The sequence below is a fragment of the Pundamilia nyererei genome, unplaced genomic scaffold (genome assembly GCF_000239375.1).
Source record: "Pundamilia nyererei isolate P.nyererei 1_Seehausen unplaced genomic scaffold, PunNye1.0 scaffold00028, whole genome shotgun sequence".
NCBI classification, from domain to species: Eukaryota; Metazoa; Chordata; class Actinopteri; order Cichliformes; family Cichlidae; genus Pundamilia; species Pundamilia nyererei.
The window spans coordinates 4,070,559-4,097,613 of record NW_005187429.1 but is presented as its reverse complement, the minus strand read 5'-3'; the positions used below and the strand labels follow the sequence as shown (position 1 = coordinate 4,097,613).

Genomic DNA, 27,055 nt, shown 5'->3' with positions numbered 1-27,055 from the left:
CATACCCTGATTGTCCAAATAACAGTCAGAGCAACTCAAATTGCTTCACTCGCACGAGTTTGTACACAAGCTACCGGCCTTCTGCCCAGTTTACAGAATGAAGTGCCAATGAATTGGGTAAAATTAAAATGCAGCACATTGATAACAAGCCATAACCCTGCTTGAGTTCTGGATCCATTACAGACAAACCTGCCTGACCACCCTTTCATCCCTTAGCATCTACTGCATTAACCCTCCTAAACTCCACGTCTGATATTTTGTTCCTTCTTCACCATGTCCTCCTTGGTCTGCCTTATACTACTCTGCAAAACCGCTTTCCAAATAGGGAAAATGAAGAGGGGGAAGAGAGATTGCCCTCTCTGGTTCATGCCAAATAACACATGCTTTTCTGTCTCTGTGTCTGTGCTTGTGTGTCTGTGCTTGTGTGTCTCTGCGTGTGTCCCTGTGTATAGTGGTCAACTGCTCTGATCCAGGTATCCCAGCCAACTCAATCCGGCAGAGCAAAATAGAGCATGGCAACTTTACCTTTGGCACAGTGGTTTTCTATGACTGCAATCCTGGGTATTACCTGTTTGGATCACCTGTACTGACCTGTCAACCTACTGGACAATGGGACAAACCGCTACCTGAATGCATAGGTTAGTATCGTTCTCTCTTCCTCACAATCTTTGGAAAGACAGTATTTTAGCAAGACTGGGTTTGGAATTTATTGAAATGATTCTTGCATATTTTTTTTTCATTTTGTTGCTTTTTATATGTTACTCTTAAGATTCCCTTAAAGCCTAGCAAGCAGTGTCATGTCAGCTTTTTAATCCTTAATCCTTGCATATATTTTTAATCTGTCCTTAGTTCTTGACAGAAGTAGCTGCACCTCCTCTCACAGAGCTTTGCTGAGTCAAAACGAGCCATCCATTGTTTTCTTCATTTCTCTCCTCTGTGGCTCTCTAGTCGTAGACTGTGGTCATCCCGGCTCTCCCCCAAACGGTGTGCTGAGCGGAGATAAGTTTACATTTGGTTCAACGGTTCGGTATTCTTGTCTGGGCGGAAGACAGCTGAAAGGAGAATCATCCCGGACTTGTCAGCTCAATGGGATGTGGAGTGCCCCCATGCCATTCTGCTCTGGTAACCATTTTAACCTCTGTTGAATACACAGACTTTAACGTCCACCCTATCAGAAAGACGAATATATAGATAGCAGTTGTAGATGAAAATCGAAACGTCTAAACATGCAGACTGAAGTGCGGAGAGCTTCATGCTTTTATATCCAGCAGACACTTTCCTGAACCTTTCAGTCAGGGATAATGGAAGGGATGGGTGAACATATGGAAGGAAGACTTGGCACTAGAAAAGAGAGTATATCAGTATCTGTCTGTTAAAAGGGCTCCGGAGATTAACTTTACCCCACACTTACAGTCACCTCAGTCGTGGACTCTTAACCATGTGCATTTCTCTTCTGGTCAACTAACCATGAGCCAGTTTCACTGTGTTTCAGAAATGTTTAACCTGCTTTTATGAGGGATTCTATGATATGATCGATACAGTGTAGTAAAGTAAGTAGGTTCTTAAAGTACATGTTCAAATACTGAAATATTTCAGCTTATTTGTAGTTTTGCATTTTCTCAAGTATTAGCTGTGTTTCCTTTTCTACAGTGAGTGGATTTTATTACAATGTTGTGGAGTGTAGCTGCAACACTCATTGTTCTGTAAAGTGCTTTACACAAGCTTTCAGTCCCTGCTGTATTTGCTGTATATGCATATCTCACTACTCACTGGGCTAGACCGTCTCTCCAGACAGAAAGCCTCCTTACCTTCCCTCATGTGTAAACAAACCATCTAAGTTATGTGACACTCAGTTGGCCTGCTGGGGGCATGATTGTGGCTCTCCAGACTGAGAGGCTCCCAGCTGCCGCTTATATAACAAACTGAGTGAAAATGCATTCCAGACGAGTTGACTAAGAATACATTGTTATTTACAGCAATTGCCCAGGGAGACTTGGGGAGTGAGGCAGGGTAATAGTTTAAGAAGCGGTGATTCATGTTTTCACCTGGCAGGTCCATACCAAAGATCTGCAGACATGAGAGTTCAGTCCAACAGCAGCACAGCTTGTTCTGTTATTCTGCCTGATGATAGCTGATGAGATAACGCATATATGAAGTGATGCTGTTTGTGATATTTGATGATATTTTCAGGCTGTGAGCGTAGAGCTACTTGAGACTTGGCTCTCAAAGATCTTAGATTTGCAAATTCAATTCACAAGCCGACCTTGCCACTTATCTTGAGTATTTATTTATTAGGCCTATGAAATGAAAGACCTTGGCTTTTGCCATGCTGAAAATAACAAGTTGTTATGCCACAGTTTCTAACAAAAGTATTCAAACAGCCTATGGTATTCTAATAATCAGCATGCCAGGGAGAGTTTCAGCCTGTTTGGAATTTATTTATTAACAGTTCAGAGTTGGCTGAATTTGTATAATTGAACATGGCTTGGGTTTCATAACTGAGCCAAACTGTAGTTGTCTACCATCTGCAGAAGCTTTAAGCAATACCTGAATATCTTAGGATTTTTACACTTACGTCCTGTCATGCTGAGAGCTACACGAGATTTTTTAAACCACTCACAGGTTTGTCCATTAAAAATGAAGCTATAACTGGGAAGGCTGGTGAAACAGCTTTTCTCCCTTCAAAGGTTAAACAAGCCTCTAACCTCCAAAACCTAAAAAGCTCTATGCCCTCTACTGTTTGCTTGATCCGAACAAAAACCTCAAGTAAAAGAAAGGTGTGATTTCACAGGACACTGAGTGTGCCACTTCAGTAGGTCACAAATAGTCACTTTTACTCTTAAATCCTTTTTCACATTGAACAAATGAAATGCTGTATTAATTCCTCTTTCAAAGCGTTGGATGGATTTCATTGCATTTGGCCAGAGCCAGGCCAATGTTTATCCTGTGTATCCGGAGTCCTAATGCTAAGGTATTAGCTGAAAGCTGTAAAGAAGAGTGCAAAGCAAAAAAATGCATTTTCCAAAATGTTGAGCTATTCCTTAATCTGTGCTTACTGGAAAACTAAGTACCTTCACCCATCCATCCAACAATTCATCCATCCAGCTTCTGCCAATTATGCAGGGCCAGGTCACAGGGGACCAGACCTCCTTCTCCGTAGGCAACTCCTCCAGGGGAACACCTAGGATTCCCAAACTAGCCAAGAGTAATAATCTATCCACCATGTCCTGAGTCTAACCCTGAGCATTCCTCCCAGTAGGACAATATCTCACCCAAGAGTCAGATGAATGAACCACACTTTTTGATGTGGAGGAATAGCAGCTCTACTCCGAGTCCCCCCAGAACGACTGAACCTTTCACCCTATATCTAAACACTTCTTTTGCCCAATTGTATCCGCAGTCTCATTCTTTTGCTCAGTATCCAGAGCTTGGTACGATAGGTCAGGGAGGGGATGTAGATTGACTGGTAAACCACAACTGACCAGTATAGCATCCACATGACTGCACATGTGGCCCGTTTCAATCTCCTGCTTCCCTGACTTGTGAACAAGACCTTGAGTGTGCAAGCAACCATTTTTCCAGCTGTGAACCGTGGTCTCAGACTTCGAGGTGCTAGTTCTCCAGCTGCTTTACACTTACCTGCGAACCCTTCCAATGTGACCTACCATCTGATGAAGCCAAGAGAACCACAACATCTGCAACAGCAGAGATGAGATCTCGAGGCTACCAAATGGAAGCCTTCAACTGCTTGGCTCCACCTGGAAATTCTCTTCTTAACCCTTTAAAGCAGGGGTGGGGAACTCCAGACCTCAAGGGCCGTTGTCCTGCAGGTTTTAGATATCACCCTGTGTCAACATACCTGAATCAAATGATTAGTTCATTACCAGGCCTCTGGAGACCTTCAAGACATGTTGAGGAGGTAATTTGTCCATTTAAATCAGATGTGTTGGATCAAAGACACATCTAAAACCTGCAGGAGGCCTGGAGTTGCCTACCCCGGGTTTAAAGGGTAAATTAGGTTAGAGTTTAAAGGGTTAAAGATTATAAAAAGATGAATTTTATTTAAATCTTTTTTGGTTTCATTTGTTTAGGTTAGTAGGGTAAGTTTATATAGATGTGTAAGAGCATCTACATATGCTCTTTCCCTCCTGTTTTTACATTCTTACCTGCTATTTTTTCAAGTTTCTGAGGCAAATAAGAGAGACTTATTGAGTAGAATATTATTTATTTACATCTGAGAAACCGAGTTTAAAATCCTAAGGCATTACAAAAGATGTTATATCATTAAATGTTGTGTCTCTGCTACGCGTAAGCTCAATTTAGCAGCAAGCCTCTAGATATTTGTACTATAATACAAACAGAGCCAATGTGAATTGAGGTTATTTTTTTCAGAAGTATGAGTCAAAAACACAAAAACGCAAGCAGATACTTGTACACTTTGAATTAATTGTCAACAATAAATGTGAATGGAGGCAACAAATTGAAAACATAATTAGCAATCCAAATCTAACAAACATGAATCAAGTTATGATATTATTCACACTCACACATAATCCGGTGCAATTTTTAGACCGTTAACAAAATAGGCAGTACTGATCTGAAATGTTTGAGCAGAAATATATTAGTCCAGGCCTTGGTATTTGTGTGATGATGTGAGCTTTTTTGTGTGTGAAAGTGTGTGTTCCCAGGAGTGTGCTCTGCTTGTCAGACACAATTTGCTGACCAGGCAGCTCTAGAAGGACAGAGCTAGGTTCTCTCGCACACACTCACAAAGACAAACACATGCACCGCTGCCTATTTACTCATCAGCACACATGCACACACATGCATATGCACAATCTATATGCACCCCGTTGATATTTAGAAGCAGCCATTAGATGTTTCTTTTAAAATCCTTTGTCCGGTTTGCAGTTTTGTTTTCCTCACCCTACAAATAATGAACCAAAGTTGTTTCTTTCTCCATTTCTTTGCTTTGATAAGTTGGAGTCATTTTTGAAACACAGCTCATTATACAGACAGTGTGTACTGACTCAAGGATTAGCATCTTTAAGTGTAATCCTTAATTCGGTACAAACCAGTAAGAAACCTGTGAGGGACCTAAGTCTGTATCCTTTTTTGTTTCCATGTAGGTGACACTACTGGTTCGTGTGGGGACCCTGGCATTCCCTCTCATGGTTCAAGAGAACAAACAGATTTCAGGATCCGTTCTAAGGTCTACTTTTCCTGCTCAGAGGGATATGAACTTATAGGTTCTTCAGAGAGGATGTGTTTCCCGAATGGGACCTGGTCGGGCACGCAACCCTTTTGTAAACGTACGGGGATATTTCTAATTGATTTAAATCTATCCTGAAATGGTACCTTGTCAATTATTCAATGATTATGAACCCACACGTGTTTCAGTGTTTCCACTGTCTTAGAGGTGACACTTGCTGAGGTCTTTTCCATTTCTCTGTCCTGCAGCTGTTCAGTGTGGTAACCCTGGCACTCCCAGTAACGGCAAAGTATTTCGTTTGGATGGAACAACATTTTCTCACTCTGTCATCTACTCGTGCATGGATGGCTATCTGCTCACTGGTCCCACCACCAGACAGTGTCAAGCCAATGGTACCTGGTCAGGCACACAGCCCAACTGTACCAGTAAGTTATCTGCTTTGATTTGACCAATAGGTTGATACATATATAAGTACTGTCTAGTACATTTGTTGGTGTATTTTCAATATTTTGTCCATGCAATCATGAGGTGACTTTGAAGAGTTTTCAACTGTATGCAATAATTACACTCTATATATGTAATTGGTGTATTAAATCTCTTGTAATACCATGAAAGTTTGCAACCAATAAATGTCACCAAATTCTGGGTGTGAGATTAGAAAGCACAGGCGACGCTGTTTTATGTCCTCTTTTAAATTATGATGCCACAGTATAGGAGTAAAGAAATAAGCCTCAAATCTTTATATTTTTATTGCAGACAACAGAGTGACTTATATAACCTTGATCATCGTTTACTTGAGTTAATTTTGCTTATTGAATCTGTGGGGAAAGTCTCCAAGTGTAAATAGCCATAAAACGTAACCTTCTGTTACCATATGAGATATAAGCAAAGTCATAGTTGAGCAAGTGGAATTTACTTAACAGATAAGTTGTTTTTTTAAGTTTATTTGAATAATTTGTCTTATTTCAATTAAATACTGTGCACTCCAAAAAATGCTTTGGAGGTTTACTTTAAAAAGTTGTGTCAAGTGGTTCCACCCAACAGTGGTAAGTAACGTCTAAGAAATTGACTGTTTTACTCTAAAATGTTGAAGATTCAACAAAAAGCCACTGAGTTAATTTGCCAAAGGAAAGACAGTATTTTGCTGAAATGTAAAAAATGACTCAAAAAATAGTAAAAAACAATAATGTATTAAAAGAAAATGCCTCTAACATATATCTATATACTGTGTCCAAAAGTTCTTCTTGATAATGGGACATCACAGAGAATTCCCAGATTATATTAATGCTTTCCAGTATCCAGATATGCAGTAGCATGAAAAAAAAGCTTAAATCAGAAATGCTATAAATTCTTCGATATCAGTTCCTAGATTGAAAAAGTATATAAGAATACCTGATTTAAAGGAAATGGCTTTTACAGTAGACTACTCCACATCTATTAACAGGCATGACACTATCTGGGGTGGGTTTAGAAGCATTTAAGCTGCCTATTAGACTATGAAGGACAGTGCCTAAAAAGTACAGTCTGGGGAATCCTAATGCTCCTTAAAAGAGTCCCAGGACAACCTCGGCCATTTTTAATATCACTGTTGTTTCATTCATGAGAAGTGAAACCCACACAGAAATGTGATGAGATCACACAGTCTGATCAGGAATTTGCTATCGACTGCAAACTCACCACTTTCAAGAGAAGAAGCTTTATTGGAGATAATTACTTAATATTTTCCCTCTACTCTAATATAGCAGTTTTAAAACTAAGATTCCTGAGGTATCATTTTCTGATATTTTCATCTAGATTTAATCTGATCAGTACTTTAGGGCCTGAATATTTTTCACACTTCACCTTCTTTGCACCCTAACTTACCTTTCCTCTTTCTTTATCTGTTAGTTTATTACATCTGTCACCTTTGGTGTCCTCTTTCTTTCACTTTTTATTATTAAATTGCCTGTATGGATAGAGTCTAGATTAATGAATAGAAACAAAATTAAATTTACCTTGTGCCATAGTATGACCTATAAAGTAATTTTGATCTCTATCTCATGTTGTCCACTTTAACCCCACTTGTCCGTCTCCATAGTGATAAACTGTGGCGACCCTGGCGTGCCGGCTAATGGGCTTCGCTATGGAGAGGACTTCACCATTGGTCAGAATGTTTCATTCCAGTGCCAACCGGGATATAGAATGGAGGAGGATGGGTCGCCTGTGAGGATGTGCACCCAAAATGGGACTTGGAATGGAAATATGCCACTATGTACAGGTAAATTATACATTCAAACTCTTAACTCTGTTCAACCCTTAAACAGTACTTATACTGCTATTACACAGTAGCAAAACAGACCCTTTAAATTGCTCTGTTCCACTTCAGATACTCCCATTACTAAACATCCTATTAGCTCTGTTCTGGCAAACAAAAACACACATGCAGAACCTAATAATATCAATACATAAAGCTAGCTCGCTAGCTAGCATTGGCATTGCTATAAAGGCTAAAGTATATAAAAATTGTTTGGTGGTCCCTTTATTTGTGCTTTGCAGTAATGTTGTAGGTAGTTGCAGTGCTCTGCATATAACTATAAACCTTAGAGTGAACACACTGATGCAGTTAAATACATCTTTATGCTTCTTTTATTATTTTATTCTTATTTAAATCCAACAGATTTGTTCATCATTATACGACATATGTTTGTTTAATAGCAGTGGACAGATGCAAAAGTTGTGCTTTACTGTATACCCGCTGTTAGATCTATTTTACTGTCAAACAAAGCTGTAGTTAAACTTAGATAAGTTCCACTCATCAAGTCGTAGTGAAGCTGTAAAAAGTTTTACGCAAAGCAGAAACAGGGATGTTTGCAGTGCAGCACCATATACTAATTTCATGCTAGTGACTGTCAGCAACCACTTGCCAACCAGTCACAGAATAGACTTACATACAGATTACAGTGTAGCAAACAGTGGTTATCAGACAATCACTCACCAGTACTCAACAGTATGACTGTTTTATCATTTGTTGATAGTACCATAGACCTGTGGTCAGGCTTGGATGAATAGGGATTTAAACAGAGTGTTTCTTGAACAAAGCTATTTTGGGGCATTTGTAGAAGATTGTGTTTTTTTGTATGCCATAAAACAATCAAACAATATTGCTATAGAGAGGAGGTTCTGCTACAGAAAAATCCTACCTGTACACTTACTGTGGTGCAAGTGCTTTAAGTGAGCTCCAAGTACACATTAAACAATGTATAACCCCAGTTTTCTCTGTATTGACAGCAGATTCTGCTAAGTTTGTAGTTAATGCCTCTAGGAAAAGAAATAACAAATGCAAGCAGTCACATCACTGTCACCTCTAATACAGCTGTTAATGTACACAAGTCTCACATGATACATTTAAACTGAATTGAATGTAAGCAGTTACTGGATGTAACTGAATGTCTGGGAAGTCCAAGATAAGAAGATGTTTATGTTCACTTTTTACTAAAACTATAAACTTATTTTTAAATCAGTGGTTAATCGACTACTAAAACCTTAAGTCTTATTTTCTCACGTGATTTTACAGTGCAGTCATGCAAACTAAAAAAGAGCATCAACTGCAGCTGTTCTAAACAACACTTTTCCCGCTTCACTCTCTTTCCCAACCCTTCCCCCTCTTTTTCCCCCAGCTGTGACCTGCTCGGCTCCACCTGCCATCAGTAATGGGGTACTGCAGGGCAGTGACTTTGAATGGGGCAGCAGCGTGAGCTATAGTTGTTCACCTGGATATGAGCTCTCATTTCCAGCTGTTCTGACCTGTGTCGCCAATGGCACCTGGAGCGGCATGCTCCCGCAGTGCTTACGTAAGCATCACATTGAACTTTGGTTGTAAGGACACATCAATTACACCCATCACAAATGGAGCAAAATCTACTTTTGTCCTTGAACTTCCATAAAATTGAGCACATTCACCATTTCTAGCACCACAATTGAAATGGGACTTTGTGTGTTTGTCTCCGTGTTTGCAGCCAAATTTTGTGGTGACCTGGGGACTCCAGTAGGTGGTTTCAGAGAGGGACGAAGTTTCATCTATCAATCAGAAGTGTCCTTCAGCTGTGCTCCGCCTCTCATACTGGTCGGCACAGCAACTAGACTTTGTGAAAGCGATGGCACCTGGAGTGGAACGCAGCCGCGCTGTATCGGTAATCCATTCGTATTCACTTGACAACCATACAAAACATTCAGCTCATTGAAAAATGGTAATTAGGAAGACATTAGCTCATGAGAAGACGTGGTGCTCTGAACTTTTCTACACATCACTCGGCAGAGCTGTAGAAGGTCCGTTCAGTCTTTAACCTCCCAGCTTCCTCATACAGAGTCTGTGTGACATCCAATTGTGTGCACATGAGAAGAGAGCATTTGATAGATTTCACAGCGAGAGAGCGGCCGTCATCTGTGCTACCTCCTCCTGCTCTAACAAGGCAGCTCTCTAGCCAAAAACAAACAGTATTTTCAGTAGTGAGAAGTCAGCGACATGTTTAACTCCTTTTCTGAGCTACATGTGGCAAAGAGTGGCTTCAGGCAATGTCCTGACCTGACATTTCCTGGAATCCATCTGCTCTTGTTAATTATTTTAGTTTAGAGAAATTTATAGGCCTGCTAAACTTCATGCACTTGGCTGATATGTGAACTCTATAACAGGGTGTTAAATATTTACTTTTATGCTCCTTTGATTTTCCATAATAATGTGATCACTCAGTTTTAATTGCCATAAGGTAGCAAAATGACTTTAGGTCTTGGTTAGAACTGGCTGTTGTTGGATTATAGCCTCTAATTGGCACAATTTTGCTTTTAAATAAAGATCAACCTTATGAATGAGTAAGTAAACAGGGAGGCTAGGAAAGCCACTTCTGCTTTAAGGTTTTAATATTTAAACTGAAACTTGGTCTCTATCGAAAAGGTCTACAGAGAGATGCAATGCTGAGACCCATAGAATGCTCTACGCTGTGTTTCTTAATAAATGTACAAGTTCATGAAAAAATCACCAGTGTTACTGTGCCAACTAAGTCTTCAACATGTTTAAAATACAATACCAAGGCCTATAACCTCTGCCAGAAGTTTATATAAGATTTTACTGATTGCTTTTTAACAGTTCCTGACTTCATCATCAATCATTTATCCCCACATGAGCTGGAGCATAGCCTAGCATCCCACTTCAAAGTCAGGGTTAAAATTAAAAGGCGGTGTTGGTTTAGCCAACAGAGCTTCCAAACTTCTGAGTGAGATTTCTCAAGAGGTCACTCTAGTAAAATGCATATCGTCTTTTTAAATAACATATCAAAGTGTAATATTACAGACTTGTTTTTAATGTGGCCCCTTTGCGATACATACGTTTCCTTTTTGATTAATAATAATCATTAATATAATGACTTGATGTTACTTTTTTTCATTTGCTGGCTATTCTAGTGTTCGTCTGATAGCCCCCTGCCTAATGATCATGACAGTTAATGACCCAAAATTATGAACCTGACAGCCTCATTTTTGTTTACTCATGAGTATTCTGTGCCGAGCAACTGCTGTTCTTTAAAAGTTAGTGTTACATCAACTTATTGGAATAGCAATGAATAGTGACTCATTTGAGACAATCTTAATAAATGGAAGGGCAAGAGTACCTGAAAGGAGAACTTGGATATGAGTGAAAATATTGTTCCTTCCAGCGGACTCTCTCCCAAAGGCCATTTGCAAGCATACCATGCAAACATATTCCCATATGTTTTCTCTGTTGAACTGTAACAATGAAAACTCATTTATATTACAAAACTACAGCACTGTGCAAAAGTCTCGAGCCACCTCTCATTTCTTTATATTTTCCTGGAAATGGGTGCAGTGTTTTATTGAAATATTTACAAGAATACAGGGAAGTAAAGTTTATGTGTCAAAACAGAGATTGAACAGTACTGATAAGCTTGAAAGTCAATATTAGGTTTGACCACCTTTTTATTCTTCAACACAACCTGACCTCTCTTAGGCAAGCTTCCTTGTCATTTCTTTAAATAGTCTTCAGGAATAGTTTTCCAGGCTTCTTGAAGGACATTCAAAGCTCTTTGGATGTCGGCTGCCTTCTGTTCCAGGACAGACCATCCACTTTCTTCTACAGACATTGTAGACACTCACTATATAAGACCTGTTTTCCACTCATACATCAGCCTTGAGTGTCACCCTTCCACTGAGACCATTTGTGAGGAGGCTTCAGTGAACAGTAGATGGATCAGCTGAAGGTGCTCTTCAGTTCTGCTCAGGTCTTGGCTGTATTTCTTTTTCTATTTCATAAGGACATAACTTGCAGACGTTGTTCATCTGCTGTAGATTTTGTCCTCAAAAAAAAAAAAGTTTCCTCAAACTTTTTAGGAGCACTCTGCACACCGTGGAGTGTCCCAAGCTTCTGGCTAATAGCTCTTTGGGAATTTGTTTGTTTTTGCAAAAACACTGTTTTATTCCTGTCAAATTGTGTTATCTTTTAAATTTTTCATAGATTCAACCAAAGAAAGTGAAACAAATTATGTGTGCTTTGCGATCGGCTGATCATAACAAAGAGCCTAAAAACACAAGTGGTTCTTTAGTTTTTTGTTACATGTAGACACAGCACTGGTTTATTCCCTTGAGTTAAGAGTCTTTTTATGCTATAACTATCCTTGGGTCAGTGTTAAGGGAGTTTAAGTGAGTGACTTCCTTATGCTTTAAAAATTATAAGAAAGTTTTGCTCTGTGGAAGCAAAATCTAAAAATGAGGGGTGGCTTGAGACTTTTGAACAGTATTGTATGCTGTGTGTATTATACTAGACATAAAGTCAACTTTAAAAATATATGATGTAATACTGTATACTGCATAAATTGAATATCGAATTCCTTGTCTCTGAGATCTGATTGCTAGTGGTCAAAGTTCAATTAGCAACATATTAGATAAAATTCAGAATTTAAAAGTAGGGCTATAAAACCTGTTTTGGAACTTACAGCAAAAGTGCTTGCTCAGAAGTTGAGTTAACACCAGCACATGCTGTAACTTACAGTATTTAGTAAATGCCTTCAAGAAGCAGACATCCACATCCAACTTCAAACAAACGGCTGCTATCTGGGGATTAAGAAGAAAATGAGAAGGGATATTCGGCACACTTTACAAATGGTCCCTGTGAGTCAATTTACCAGCCCATGCAATGTTTAGAGCAACACTTGGCGTGTCTGATTCAGAGCAGGTGCATGGTAATGAATTTTAATAAATGAGAGCTATTGTAAATGCCAACAAAGACCTTTTTTTTCTTACTTTGCAGCACTCAATAAGGGATACAGCAACTACTTTTACAGCTGCTCAAATGGGAAACAGACTATCTGAAAACAACGGGCTGTCTTTAAATTGTTACCCCATCTGATATAAAGACTTCATCTATAACTGCTGCAATAAGAACTAGTTTCAGTTTGCTGCTGCTGCCGCTGAAGGGAGGTCTTTCTGTTCTGTATCATAATTGCTTTTGTAGACTGAGACTGTTAAACACACGCAACCACAAAGTGACTCTCGGTGTGTTTTTATGGGCAAAGTGATCTGAAGTGTGTGTGTGTTTTGGTTGATTTATTAGTTTGTGATGTTAGTGTCTGATGTGTATTACTATGTGACTGAAACAGAATGAGTTTTGACTTAAAGCAGCCTGCTCTTTAAATGAGACAGATGAGGGAAGAAGCAGTTGGCAAACGGAGGTCTGGTGACATGGAAAGACAGAAAAAGAGCGGAAAAGAGCAGTTGTACAGCGAGGTAGAAGAAGACAACAGTGAAAGAGAGGAAGAGGGCAGACAGATAGGTACAGGAAGTGAGGGAAGGAGAGAGAGAGAGGTGGAGAGTGAATCTGTCATTTCAGAAGCTGTATTGAATTGAGCTCTGCGTCAGGATGTGCTCTACATGCTGATGACCCTTCCACATGCGCACACACAAACTCACATACGTACACACACACACACACACACACTTAGAGTGGGCCCTGCTTCGTTTTCTGACAAAGTGCTACTGCCCCCTGCTGTCCTGATGGCATATATAATCCACTGTTACCATGACAACAAAAGGGAGGAAAGGGAACTTGAGAGGGATGTATAACGCTGCTGCTAATTTGTCTTTCTCCTATTTTTTGTGTGTAATTACTTCCACTCGTGTGCTGATCTTTTCAGAACCAACCAAAACCAGCTGCGATAATCCGGGAACACCACGCTACGGCTCCTTGAATCGGACCTATGGTTTCAAGGTAAATCTGCACTCTCAGACTAGTGCCGTGTCTTTCTACCCAAGAAGTGAACCCAGTAACTAATAGCAGCTGTTGCAAATGAAAGAGAGAGGAAAGAACGAAAGGCAGTAGAGGGAGTCAGGAAGAAAATAAAATGTTAAGACATTCAAATGCAGCGCTTTAAGATTCTTATCCACCGTGCAATGCCATCAGGGAAGCATCTTGTCAGTCCTAAACCACTTGCAGTATGGTAATGGCTCCAGACATACAGCCAGAGTCATAAAGAAGCATATTCTGTGACAACAGGAGCAAGGAGTCCTGCAACAGATGATTTGCCACCCACAGAGTGCTGATCTCAAACAGTGTGGGATGCTTCTGAAACTACTTGAATTCCCAAACCCAAGAACTATAGGAAATCCTTCAAGATTCTTGGAGAACAACCTGCTTACCTATTACCAAAAAATTATAGTCATTTCAACCAAATAACTAATAATTCACTGTTAATTTGTTATTTGGCAGGAAGAAAGCAAGTAAGATATTTTATAAGGATTGCTTCCTGCTACGGCACAGGAGGGAAAATATCTAATGGCTGATAAATATTACAGCATTGCCAGGTAGCAAACTTCATTGCTTTTGATTTGTCTCAAATTAAGTCTTGATGAACGGGGAATGCAAGTTGATTTTATACTTCTAATATTTTAAGGAGTACAATGGATGCTTGTGCATTTGCATTGACATGCCACAACCACAACTAAACATCTATTTTAATGTACTTCATATTAAAATACTGGTCTTTATCCACACGAATTCACTTGTTGAAATACGAGTAGCATTTATCCTAGCAGTACAACACTATGATGCTCCTCTGAAGATATTCAGACTCCTCTTTACCAATCAGATCTGTTACAATGTCTCTAATGGCTTCTGTGTGCACTTCTGTCTGTGTCCTTATGCCTAGGTTGGGAGTGTGGTGTCATTTCAGTGCCAGCCTGGTCATTTGATTCAGGGATCTTCCTCCAGAACCTGTCAGCCTGATCTAACATGGAGTGGGACGCAACCCGAGTGCATACGTACGAAACACACTGTTTCAATTTGTCAGCCGCTCACCCTTTCATCCCTTCAGACTCTCACTGAAGTGTAACAATGTATCTGTCTAAACCCCGCAGCCCACGCCTGCAAGCAGCCGGAGAGCCCACTCCATGTGGACGTGGTAGGGATGGATCTTCCTGGGTTTGGCTACACCTTGGTGTACAGCTGTCAGCATGGCTACTTCCTGGCGGGGGGTTCTGAACACAGGGTCTGCAAGAGTGACAGCACTTGGACTGGAAAGATGCCGATATGTCGGGGTAAGTACTTCTGTCCTGCTACAGTCATTTCCATTGTTCACATTTCCTTTAAGTGTATCTTTTTTTGATTATCTTATCTGGAGCATTTTAGCTTAAGTGACCAGATAGCAGTGTTTGAGCATGTTTAGCCCAAGGAGACTTTGTCACTTCACACACAGGGACAGACAAGCCATCTGGAGTAGGGGGAGATTTCCTGTTGGGTTGATCAGCCTTTGGATTGGTGGTGAGCCTGGTGGTTCAAAGGCAAAACAGATCAAAAATGTCCCATGGTGTTTTGTCCCTTTGCTAGATTTACCAGGCAGGGCCATAAAGGTGAAGTCATGCATTAATCCTGCTTTATCAAGCTTAAACTACAACCTTGTGAGCCATCGCAGAAGAAATGAAAGAATTGCAACATAACCATCCCGTACTGTACATAGTTAATACTGTAAAATATCAATATCAATAACAATCCACTGCCTAGCAAACAATGCTACAATTATCTCTTCGTATTGTCTCACAATTTATGAAAAATGTGACAATAAAAGTGATTTGATTTGATTGATTTGATTTGAAATGATGGAAACACTGAACATTTGAGCCAAAAAGTTTAAAGTCCACTCTTCAAATCTCACAAAAAGGTCAATTTGGTAGGTGCTTTGATCATATAGAAGAAATCAGCATCATCTCTGCTATAAATATGTAGTTGGCACTCTTTAAAATCTTTTACTTGGTATCGACACATGCTCACACACTGTCTTTTCTGAAACCTTCCACCACGGCTACCACCCAGCTGCCCTGGAGTAGTCTTCAAAATTGGAGCACTTCTAAATCCAATTTAAGGTTCTCGGACAAATAACCTGTTCCTGGCTTGCATGTATTTGTTGCCAACAATAGCTGCATCTTGACGTGATAGTACAAGCTGCTAATGGTGAATAGAAAAAGTGTCTTGAAGCCGGTTTTAAAAGGATCTAATATACACAGCAGTTATTGGTCATTGATCATTAACCTTATTTGCATTTCAATCTACAAGTAACCAGTAAATAGGTTTGTCTTGCTCGACCCTTTTTCAGCCCACTTCTCACTCGTCGTTGTGACCAAGAGTGACTGCCGCTGCATTTTAATGTGGTTACTTGTTAGTATGAATTGCACTCTCCCCTGGATAACATGGTTGATTAGGGAGGTTGGCTGCAAACTAAAGCATTTTAAAATATTTCGTGCTGTGCCCCTGCTGCCCTGCTCAGGAGTTTTGATATGACATTATCTTCTTTTTCTCTTTCTCTGGCTGTGTGTAGCCGGAGAGAAGAAGAAACCTGTGAAGCCAGTAACAGGAACCCCCAGCCCCAAACTAAACGGTCAGTTCTACTACTGTCTTTCCTATTCCAGTCTTTTCATTCCTTGTCTATTGTTGACTTATCTATTCCGTTTTAGTCTGGCTTAATCTGTCGTTCGATAAATTCAGCTCAGCTCCTTTTCACTCTGCTACGTTCTGCTCCACAGTGCTGCTCTTGTTTTTCTTATGCTCTTGTCGATTTTGTTGCACTTTACTGCTTTCTATGGTAGTTCTAAATAATTTATTTTTCCTCACTACACAGAGAAAGGTAAATTAACTACTGTGAAATTCTGCTCTTCTTTATGCTTGTCTTTTTCTGCCATACTGTGTGCACTTATCTGCATAAAATGCACACATGCTGAGCAGTTATATACATCAGTTTGCTACAACATTAAAACCACCTGCCTGTTGCCTGGCGAAAAGTTTAACAGAAAGAGTTAATAAAGCAAAGGCAAGGAGCCCAGTAAAAGAAGGCTTAGCTCACTCTCTCTATCCAACCACCAGGACGCCCTGCAGAGAGCAATAAAATGTAAGTAGCATAGATAAAGGGATGAAGGCAGGGCAAAACGGCAAAGAAGAGAGCCAGTTTAGCTAACTATGTTGAGGTCAACAATGCAGCGAAAACTGAAGACAGATCATCGCCTTAAGTAGTAACAGCAGACTCCACACAGGTGAGTGGCAGGAACCCCAGACAAGTCACACCCCACAAGGCCAGATTAATGACGCACACAAAACTGATTCATGCAAGACAGAAAGAGAGAGGGAGACAAACAGAGAGAGAAAATGATGAGTCAGCACAGGAGGACAGACTGATTGGTGCAGGCAGTTATTCTCATTTTGTTTTTTAAAGATTGGAGCGGACCGTAATCTAATTCATATTCTCTTCTTTTTCGTAGTTCCAGATGATGTCTTTGCTCCCAACTACATATGGAAGGGTTCCTATAATTACCGTGGGAGGAAGCAGCCTATAACACTGAGCATCACCAGCTTTAACTCCACAACGGGGAGAGTCAATGTTACCCTTAGCAACGGCAACATGGAACTGCTCCTGTCAGGCATGTTACGCTAGGTTTAATTGTTCAGTAATCTACTGAAAGCACTTTGAGTAGATTACCACATAAGTGCTGTGACATGACAGGCCATCGTTGTAATAAAATGTAGCTATAATACTAAATTATGCTGTATTGATCCATTGGCAAAACTGTAAGCAAGCAACCAAACAGAATTGAGAGCACTTTTATTCTTTATTGTTGCTTTTTGTTAATGATTGAAATTCATTTCTTTCTACTATGCTTCTTTGCAGCGTTGTTGTACACACACATTCACTCACTCACTCACTCACTCAGACAGACACTTACTCACACACATACCTCCCAGGGTCGCACAATAGCGTCAGCAGGGGGTTAAGACCCTATTAAAACACAAATCCTGTTGAAGCTAGAATTGCTTCCTGGAGTCGCAGAGTGCACAAACACCATATCACAAAACCGCGCCGCTATCAGACATTCGTCTTCTGGCTTAAAGGAGCAGCTTTAGATCAATAACAGCTAAAGCTGCACTCACACAGTCACAGAAAGGCCAGTGGCCAGTTACATAAAACTTGCATGTTTTTTTCTGTTTAAGATGTCAAGTTTTCTTTACCCAGGGAATATTTTGAAAGGCAGCAGGGGTTTGGTGTTTTGGGAAATGTGCATACTTTGTATTTTATTTCCAAAAGTGAAGCTGGAAGAATATATCAGTTAGCTATATTTGTATTAGATTGGAGACATGAAAAACAGCCGTCGCTCTCACCTTTTTATGAGTTCATGAATTGAATTTCTTCGCTTAACTTCAGTTTCCTGGTTTTCTCTTTAAAAAAAAAAATCATCCATTTTTTAAAATAAACATTTTCTTTATTTTGCAGCTCCATTCAGTTTGCTGTCTTCTTTGTATCCCGATAAAATGTCAGAACTAACGACATGTATTTTGCTGGTGCACCAGACAAAGTAGAAACACGTGCTGTAGGATCTAATGAGCTATAGTGAGCAAGCCATTAAACCATGTACCATGTGCAAACCAAGTATAAATCACGTGTTTATTCTTCGCCCTCTAGGAGTGTACAAGGCGTCCGAGGCCAGGCTGTTGCTGCTGATGTATCAGGTGAATTATGTGAACCAGGGAAACCAACTAAAAGATTCAGCCATCTCTCCCGCCAAGATTATAGATGATTCCTGGACCATGGATGGATTTGTAAGTCCCAGCTGATAAAATCAACCTAACCATATTCAGTTGAGCTGGATTTACATTGAAGCCATTTGACTTTGTGTAAATATAAGTCAGTGAAATATTTAAACTACATCAGCTATCAGAGACTACCTTCTCTGCCAAGGCCAATGTTCTTTCTTGCAATTTTAAAGACAGCCCTCCAGATCGGAGCCAACATTTAATGTGTCCCTTTGCCTGCCCATGCACCACCTCATCACCAGGTTTCACGACATTCGCTTTGGTAGTTTTTGTGAAATCTTGCCAAAGGAGGAAAAAGAAAATAAACAAGGCTCCCTGAAAATACACCTTATACAAAGATTTCAGCAAAACCCAAACATCATCTTCGATTCATTTGCTCTGTAGTGTTGACATGGAACCAGAAGATAACCATTCTTTGTCCCTCTGTTTTTCTCTTCACAGTTGTTTTCCTTTCCTCTCCCGCCTAAACAATTTCTCAACCGCTCTTTCTTTTTAATCTACAGGTATCAGCAGAGCCCGATGGCTCTAGTTACGTATTCCAGGGTTCTATTCAGGGAAAAGACTATGGACAGTTTGGACTGCAAAGATTGGGTAATTCTCTTTCGATTTTGCCAGCAGCACCAAATAATACTGGCTCCTTTGGAATTCAGCAATGAATGACTACAATTGATAGTAAAATCAGGCAGACTGCTTCAAACTAATTCAGTAAGTAATCTTGGAGCTTCTAGTGACTTTATTGCTGCAACAGGGACAGCCATGCAGTGCATTCTCAACACTGCAGAGCAGGAAAAGCTGCTCTTTAGACTTAAAAGGTTGGAGCTGTGCAAGAAGACTACAAGCTCCCGAGTCCAATGTGAGCTGCAAGTCGCCTGCAAGATGCTAAGCAGATAATAATCATTATCTGGTAGCATCCACGTCCACTTCCAATTACCAGAGCCCCTACCTTAATTATCATAGTTACAACTAATAAAAATTTGGTTGGTTATTTGCTGAACAACTCAGCTTGAAAGCCTTTTGTTCCAAACCCGCAACAATATTTCTTGTTGTATCAAATCACTTTGATGACAGTGTATTTCCTGGTTTGTCGCAGGTCTGAATATGTCGGAGAGTCAAAACTCGCCACCCCCCCAGCTTGGTACCAACAGCAGCTCCGTGGCTATCGCCATCCTGGTGCCTTTCTTTGCTCTGATCTTTACCGGTTTTGGCTTTTATCTCTACAAACAAAGGTATGTGTTGAAAAAAGTAAACCTGCACTTATCCCTTTGAAGTGTCATTCAGCTGCATTTCAGCAGCTGAAAGGAATACATTCCTGTCATTGCATCGTGGTTTCATTTGTGTTTTCCATTAACAACGTGCAAAAAGTAAAAAGGCATTGTTAACATTTTAAGAAGCTGTCTAATTCGTGATAACAATGCCTTACTCAATGGTTTGGTTGTTGCAGTGCTCAAAGACAGTTAAGTCACTGTCTGTTGCAAACTGTGCCGCAAAACAACTCTGTTTAGGAGGTGGTAAATTGGATTTTTCAGAGATATGGTTTAAGCACAAATGACTTGTGTTCGCATTGTTAACAGATGCAAATAACTTCTGTTCTGCTGTTAATATCTAAAAAAAAAAAGGCTTGCTGAAGGAATTAGTTTTGGATGAGCTGATTGGAATCTCACTAGGCTTCCTAAAAAGTGCAACACGCTCTCTAATCCTTCTTAAGGCTTGTTTACAATGCTTCTACTCTCAAGACTGCATTCTGTATTGTCCACTGGCTGCTCAGTAATGTTAACATTAATAGGCAATTAGAGCATTTCTGCTTCTTCAATGGTGTATTTATGATTTCTTTATATGTGTGGTTTTCTTTGTTGTTTTTTTCACAGAACCACACCAAAAACACAATACACAGGATGCTCAGTCCATGAAAACAACAACGGCCAGGCCGCCTTTGAGAACCCCATGTACAACACCAACGCCAAGGCTGTGGAGGGGAAGGCTGTTAGGTTTGATCCAAATCTAAACACCGTATGCACCATGGTTTGAGGATCGACTGACCTTACTTGAATTTAATGACTCAGATATCCAATGGGACCACGGCCGGTAAGAGACGACGAAAGACAAAAGCTCCGTGCTTCGATGCAAACTTCACCATGAACGACATGGTCTGCACACTGATTACAAAAGACCTTCATTCCCAGTCCAGAAACCTAATCGAACCCAGCTCTCCAGCTGAAACCAAAACCCAGCATTGGTTTCCGTCACTGAAAGCATTTTGTATCCGCAAATGAAATTTGAACAAGTATGAACACAAAAGGTCTGCTGCCTTTGATAGAAGCAAGCAGCCAGTGTGAACTCAATGGGAGATGTAACATCAAGAGATGGAAAGGGATACTATTGAATGGAAAACCATACTGGCTATTATCTGTCTCTAACCCCAAGACTCAGCGGGTCACGGATTCTTTATAATTGGATTCCAAACCAGATACATCCATTATACTCTAACCTCTTATTTAACCTCTCTCACTATCTATAATATGAGTACTAATGATTAAGCCATGACCTGCTAGTTGGACATCATGACATGTTATCACAACCCAATGCCAAATTTTGTATGTCACACAAAGTTGTGAAGAGGACCCAGAGTGGGATCTATGATCACTTGTGCCTGGAGAAAGAGAGCGCACATCATCAGAGCCCAGCTGTAGTTGGAAATCAAAGAGATAATCCGCTAAAAAATATTTTTCATATGTAACATGTTGTCAAACTGACTGTATTAAACAGGTCCTTAAATATGGGAAAAAAAAAGAACAAACGTAATCACAATGACCACAGATGGGGAGATGTGACATGAAGATGATGTCATAAAAGACACTGTGATGTTAAGAAAACTGTTTCTATCTATTTGGTTTCAACACTGACAGTACAAAGAGAACACTGTCACCAGCAGACCATCAGTAAACCGGACTAATGCTTTGTGAAGAGGAAACTATGTCTGAAACAACCATGGAATACAACACCCTAACAGCCAGACAGGACAACCTCCTGTCTCCATTACAACCAGAGGCTGGTATTACCAGCCAGTATTTGTCTTTTTTTCTATTGAAATGGGATCTAAGATGGCTAATGTTAGCAGACAGTTGCGAAAGTTGCTTTGAAAAGAGACTAACTCCTAAGCGAAGGATAAGGGCATCCTTGGAGATGGAGCTGTAATCCTAACTGAACTGGGATTAGAGCACAGCAAAACTAAAAGGAGTCTAAAGGGGAGCTAGCACTTAGAGAACGGATGAGAGACTGTCTCATCTAAAGGATAAACTGCCTCTTCCCATCCAATGGATAAGAGAGGAGGCTAAGGAGATGGAGACAGACCCTAACTGAACTGGAAGTAGACTAAGGGAGTCATTAAGAGAAAAAAGAAGATTTTGAAATTGTAACCCAGCCAATCAGAGCCTGTCTAACCTGAAATCATTTACTGGGAGAGGTCAGCCCTCCCTCTACATAATGAATCAGATCAGACAGAATATGAGGTAAGATGTTCCTGATCCTGCGAATTTAAATGGATTTTGACCAGAAAGACACTAAATGGATACAGAGGACTCTGATGGACTAACAAAGAGAAAGACTTTGACAAACAGAGAAAGCTCTGGCACTAAAGCACATTTCATGGGAACACTACCTGTCTGCCCGCTGAGAGATGGACTAGCATAGGGACGGAAAGGTTACTGACAGGGTGAATGACAGACACAAATGATGACAGGTACACATACAAAATCTGGAGAGTCAGGTAGAGACAAGTGGTATTAACAGTCATGCAATGAGACAGACAGGTTCAAAGAAGATGAGCCTGGTCTCGGACTGTTGCAGGCTCCATCCATGTCTCTACTTCACAGACAGTTTAAACACAGATTTACAGGCTTACAGAAGGACAGACAGGAGGCAGAGACAGACATGAACTGATAGACAGGCTAAAAGAAAGGCAACAAGGTTGTAACCCTACAATTGTGGACACTGTTCCACTGTAATTCTGCACTCTGAGAGTGCTTATCTTCTTTCTTTCTTACTGCTGCAGAATCTTCTGATCTGTAAATCTATTGCATATATATATTCGGGAGCATTCACCACCTATATTTTTGTGCTATATATTTACCACAGGGGAGGGGCTAAAGGGTAAAGACAGATTATAGCAGAGTTTTTAGAAAAAAAGAAAGAAACATCGGAATAAAAGACATTATAATTACGTGCTATTCACAGAAGTCACAAGCAGTATTTTGGTTTCTTTGTAACATTAAGCTGGTTTATTTGAATTCGTTCTGTATTTTGAAGACCCTCACACATGCACCGTCTTTCCCACTGGGGCAATTATGAGCATCAGTGGTATTGTTGTTGTCGTTACTGTTGAGATGCAAGGTTTGCCAGCAACAATTATGCTTTTTAAATGGGTTTTAGTCTACATTTATCACAGGTGGCAGATTTCCAAAACCTGTTAGAGTTTGTACTTGTTTGCCATTTTTCCGAATCCTGCACTGGAGATGTTGGACAATAAAAATATGTAATCATCTCCACTGACACACCAACAACATTTTAAGGGTGAAGCTAAAGACAGCGTAACAGCTGGGATTTCTGAACTAGCTGGCGCAGTGAGGACACAGAAAATAGTGAATTAAAACTCTTGTACTTTTAAAAATAGCTGTTTATTTAGTTATGTTTTAAATCTATAATAGATTAGTAGTATACTTCAAACCTTTCTGTCATCATGGCAACACAGAAAATCGAGCTTTTAATGGAGCCCATTTGTTTGATAGACAAACTCTCATCCAGCTCCGTCTCTGGATATTTTTATCATCTCTTACAGTACAAGGCCACAATAAAAGAAAACATACAATTGGGCTGAAGTGCTTATTAACAATGAAAACTGATAAAATTGCCCAAAATTGAGTTTTTAAATGGATATATTGATCAAATTTGAGTTACATAACATGTCATATTGTGTTTCTATTATATATTTTATATAAGGAAACGGGACAAACATAAAAGAGATTAACAAATACTTGCAATACTTAGGATCTGTTTTTCAATACATTTCAAAATTATGACAATTTTTAAATAAATTTTATTTAGTTGCAAAACATACACAGTTTAATCTGCAGGAACCAGGACGTTATATCTCACTTGTGGCAGCTAAATGTGTCTGTTGCTACATAAAGTGTGTATAAATTAAAGACTACTTAAATTACATATTATTAGTAGATGTTGTTTGATAGTTGGTGCACCAACAAATAGATGATGCTTTTTGTTAAGCCCAAAACATGTTTTAAGGACAATATATGAGGAAAATATGATTAAATAGACAACTTGATGGCCTTCTTGTAAAGTGATGCAGCAAAGCTACTATTAAAAAATATATTCAGCTCACAGCGCACATGGCATCTGAACCCTACGTATGGATTTCTTTCGTGTCTCAGTATCTTACTCAGGATGCCTTCAGTGTGAATCAGAATCACACCACAGACAGACCTGATCGTCTTTAGGTGATCTTACAATCTATTTTGCCCGTTTTCTAACATCCACATCATGTTAAATCAGTAGACCCCATTTGACTCTTTAGGTTTAAAGGTTTGCATTATCTTTGGCACTACAAGTCTCCAACATGAGTGTTGCTCAACAACAGACAGATTTTAATGACACACATGTCTGTGTTCAGTGAATGTCAAATCTTATAATCTATTTATAATCATGAACTGACCCATTTATCATAATGCTCGACTATTTGAAGCCAACGCTTGTTTTGTTTTTTTCTTATTTCATGCATATTGCATAAAAGCAGCCATATGATCTCAATTTTATATATTTATTTATTTTTTGTTGTGATTGTTGTTGTTCCAGTGTGATCTGCCACCTTTTGATAAACACTCTGCAACGTTTTCTATATTTTGCCCCTATCTGCCACTGTTGTTGCACTTGATATCAGCCTTTCTAATGATTTCATGTACCATAAATGAACCACTGCTGAGAGATGAGTAGATGTTTGAGTTTTTGTATGAAACCTTTCAGAGTAAATCAACTATCACGAGGGAAGGGCCTGGTAGTAAACCATATTAATTGGTCTTAACAGGAGGCAGAAATAGAAGTATCAATCAGCATTAGTCATTGTTTTGCAGCTTTGTTGCTCATTGAATAAAAGTGTTTGTTTTTGTTGTTTTCTTTTTGAAGAATCTGGTTTCACGAACGAGAGGCTGAATTTTGTTAGTTTTGGAGTCCCGCACATGATGGATAACTAGACTTTTTAATGAGTCTGGGTGCCAGGGTGAACAAAAACATCCACTTTGTTTTAAGAACCCCCGCTGCTGTGACCACAGGCGCCAACCACATCCAGCTGACAAGAAAACTCCTTTTAAAGTCGTTACTGATTTAAAGGCAAAGGTAGCTGCGGCTTCCTTGTTTATCCATGCTGTGACTGTGCCGCACTTCATCGCTATCATGACATCGTTTCTTATTACAGGTCGGATTGATTGTTACCGCTCTTGTGGTTGTTGTTGTTGCTTTTGTTTCCGTTTCTTCAGTATGAATCTGACACAGTGCCTACCAAAAACCACGAGACCCTCCCTTTCGCTCTGTCTCACACGCACGCACACATGCATACATACAAACACACACACCTGCTCCAGCGCCCTCTGCTCCCCTCACTCATCATCAGAGGTCATTTTTTTCTAAGCTTCAGTCTATTTTGCCACAAGCTTTTCCTACTGACTGACCGCAATAAGACCCTTGTGATTTGAAAGACTTAAAGCCGTTCCTGCCTGGGGGACATTGGAAATATTCACCATTTGAGAAAAAAAAAAAAGATGAAATATAGAATAAAAAAGTGTTTTGTACAGAAATATATTTTTATGATGAAATAATTTGTAAAATGTATGACTCTATTATGTAAATTTTCAATGCAATGTAAAATTAAAAAAGGCTAATTGCTTTTGTAAAAAAAGAAAGTGTGTTTTTCATTATTGTCTCGTTACTTTTAATGACTTTCTGAAAACTGGAAATTGTAACCACTTTAGCTGAGTTATGCCTCGCAAACACCTGAACATATTTCTCTTTATGAGGAAAGCAGCGTTGAGGCTACAGCTTAAAATATGTGAGATTAAGTGTTGCAGTGTAAATTGATGTGGAATTTAAATGTTGCTTTAGGTGCAAATGTGACTTGAAAACTAGTTTTCAAAGTCAGGATATCCCTTGCAGGGGAAATACAGCAGGCACAATGTGTACTGAAATGAATATAAATACAGCGTCGCTACAGTATCTCACCTTGAGATGAGCTCCCTAAACTTCTTCCATTCAAGAACTGTGGAAGTTCTTATCACTGGAAATCCAACATTATTATTTGCTGCTGCACCTTGCTGGAAAAGAAGCAAGAAATAGGGAAGAGGAGACAGCGCAGTTTTCACTGGTCAAAAGGTAGTTAAGCAAAGGCATGCACACATTTGTTCAGATATATGCAGTAACAATAGGAAAGTAGAAGAGCCACTTCATGTTACGATATAGCAGAGTCTGCATCTGGCCAATATTCCCTTTACAGGTGAAGAAGACCCCGACATACTTAAGCATATTCATTTAAGGTATATCAAGAGCATCGATACCTGCGCTGGTATTGGTATTGAATCGATACTTGCACAATTGGATCGATACTTTGCTTCTATTCGCTACGTTTAGTATGTAGCTTGTTGAATAGTGTTAAATTAATAAACTTTTTAGAAATAAAAGTTTTGTGTTGACTGTCACGTGTGTTGTATTTATATCCTATAGAACATTTAACCTGTTAGCAGTCGGACGTACCGCCCACGGTACATTGGATGGTTTAGGGGACTAATTGGACTGCTAAGGGGTTAAAAAACAGAGGTTGACTCAAAGTTCTTTAACATAAATAGACACCCAGAGTGGAAAGCAGTGCAAATAAATATAAACTCGGCTTCTCATGACACTCATCTTTTATCAAGATGGATGTCAGTGTAAGCTGTTTCTATCACATTTAACCTGAGACTGAATTTTGTGTAATTTCTATACAAAACACAAATATGAAAAAAAGTTTTCAAACCAGACTCCAGATGCTTTCAGCGTCAACTCCAGACCGCCGACAGGTCTCGCACACAACAGCTATTTTATCACGTGACGCATACTGCTCCTACATGCTAAGGTCACTACCTGAGTTATGCCACGTCGCAAGTTTTTTGAGGTGCTTTTGTGATATTTAATGGATCGGATTACGTTTTTTTTTCTCCTCGATATCCAGTAATTTAGGTCAGGATTGGACCGATACTGTATATCGGATCGGCCCATCCCTAATATGCATTAAGGCCATGGTAACTACATAAATTGCAAAAAATAAAAGTGCAAAAAACTACAAAAAAAATTGAAAATCGTTTTTGTTTTCTTTTTGTTTTTTACACATATTTCTAGTTAGAGAAATTTCAGAGGTATATCTCTCAAAACTGTACATGCAAAAAAGTTGCACAAAATAGTTTCCAACCACAGGAAATTTAATTTACATTTTAAGTGTCTTCATAGTTTTCTTTTTGAGATACATCATTTTTTATATATAGTGCAGGAAAAACGAAATAAATATTATAATGCAAATTTGCAAAAAAACAGCATGTGCATCAGAATAAACTATTTCCAACAGTGTCATTTGAGTTCTAAGCATCCCAGTAACTATACAGAAAAGCATGAAGTCAAACATGACTTTTAAAAACACCTGTATAGCTTTA

General features: G+C 39.5%; 1 protein-coding gene across 1 annotated transcript in view; it reads left to right on the top strand.

The window, feature by feature from the left end:
• Positions 1–22,090, top strand: part of LOC102193066 (CUB and sushi domain-containing protein 3-like) — a 387,453-nt gene extending 365,363 nt beyond the window's left edge. The window contains exons 57-72 of the mRNA XM_005728525.1: positions 453–638; positions 949–1,122; positions 5,130–5,312; positions 5,461–5,637; positions 7,290–7,469; positions 8,869–9,042; positions 9,208–9,381; positions 13,387–13,460; positions 14,398–14,509; positions 14,606–14,785; positions 16,060–16,119; positions 16,994–17,152; positions 18,190–18,326; positions 18,824–18,911; positions 19,411–19,546; positions 20,186–22,090. Of these exons, the coding sequence (XP_005728582.1) occupies positions 453–638; positions 949–1,122; positions 5,130–5,312; positions 5,461–5,637; positions 7,290–7,469; positions 8,869–9,042; positions 9,208–9,381; positions 13,387–13,460; positions 14,398–14,509; positions 14,606–14,785; positions 16,060–16,119; positions 16,994–17,152; positions 18,190–18,326; positions 18,824–18,911; positions 19,411–19,546; positions 20,186–20,345 (2,354 nt within the window). The 3' untranslated portion in view covers positions 20,346–22,090. The remainder of the gene's footprint in view (positions 1–452; positions 639–948; positions 1,123–5,129; positions 5,313–5,460; positions 5,638–7,289; positions 7,470–8,868; positions 9,043–9,207; positions 9,382–13,386; positions 13,461–14,397; positions 14,510–14,605; positions 14,786–16,059; positions 16,120–16,993; positions 17,153–18,189; positions 18,327–18,823; positions 18,912–19,410; positions 19,547–20,185) is intronic.
• Positions 22,091–27,055: the final 4,965 nt, after the last annotated feature.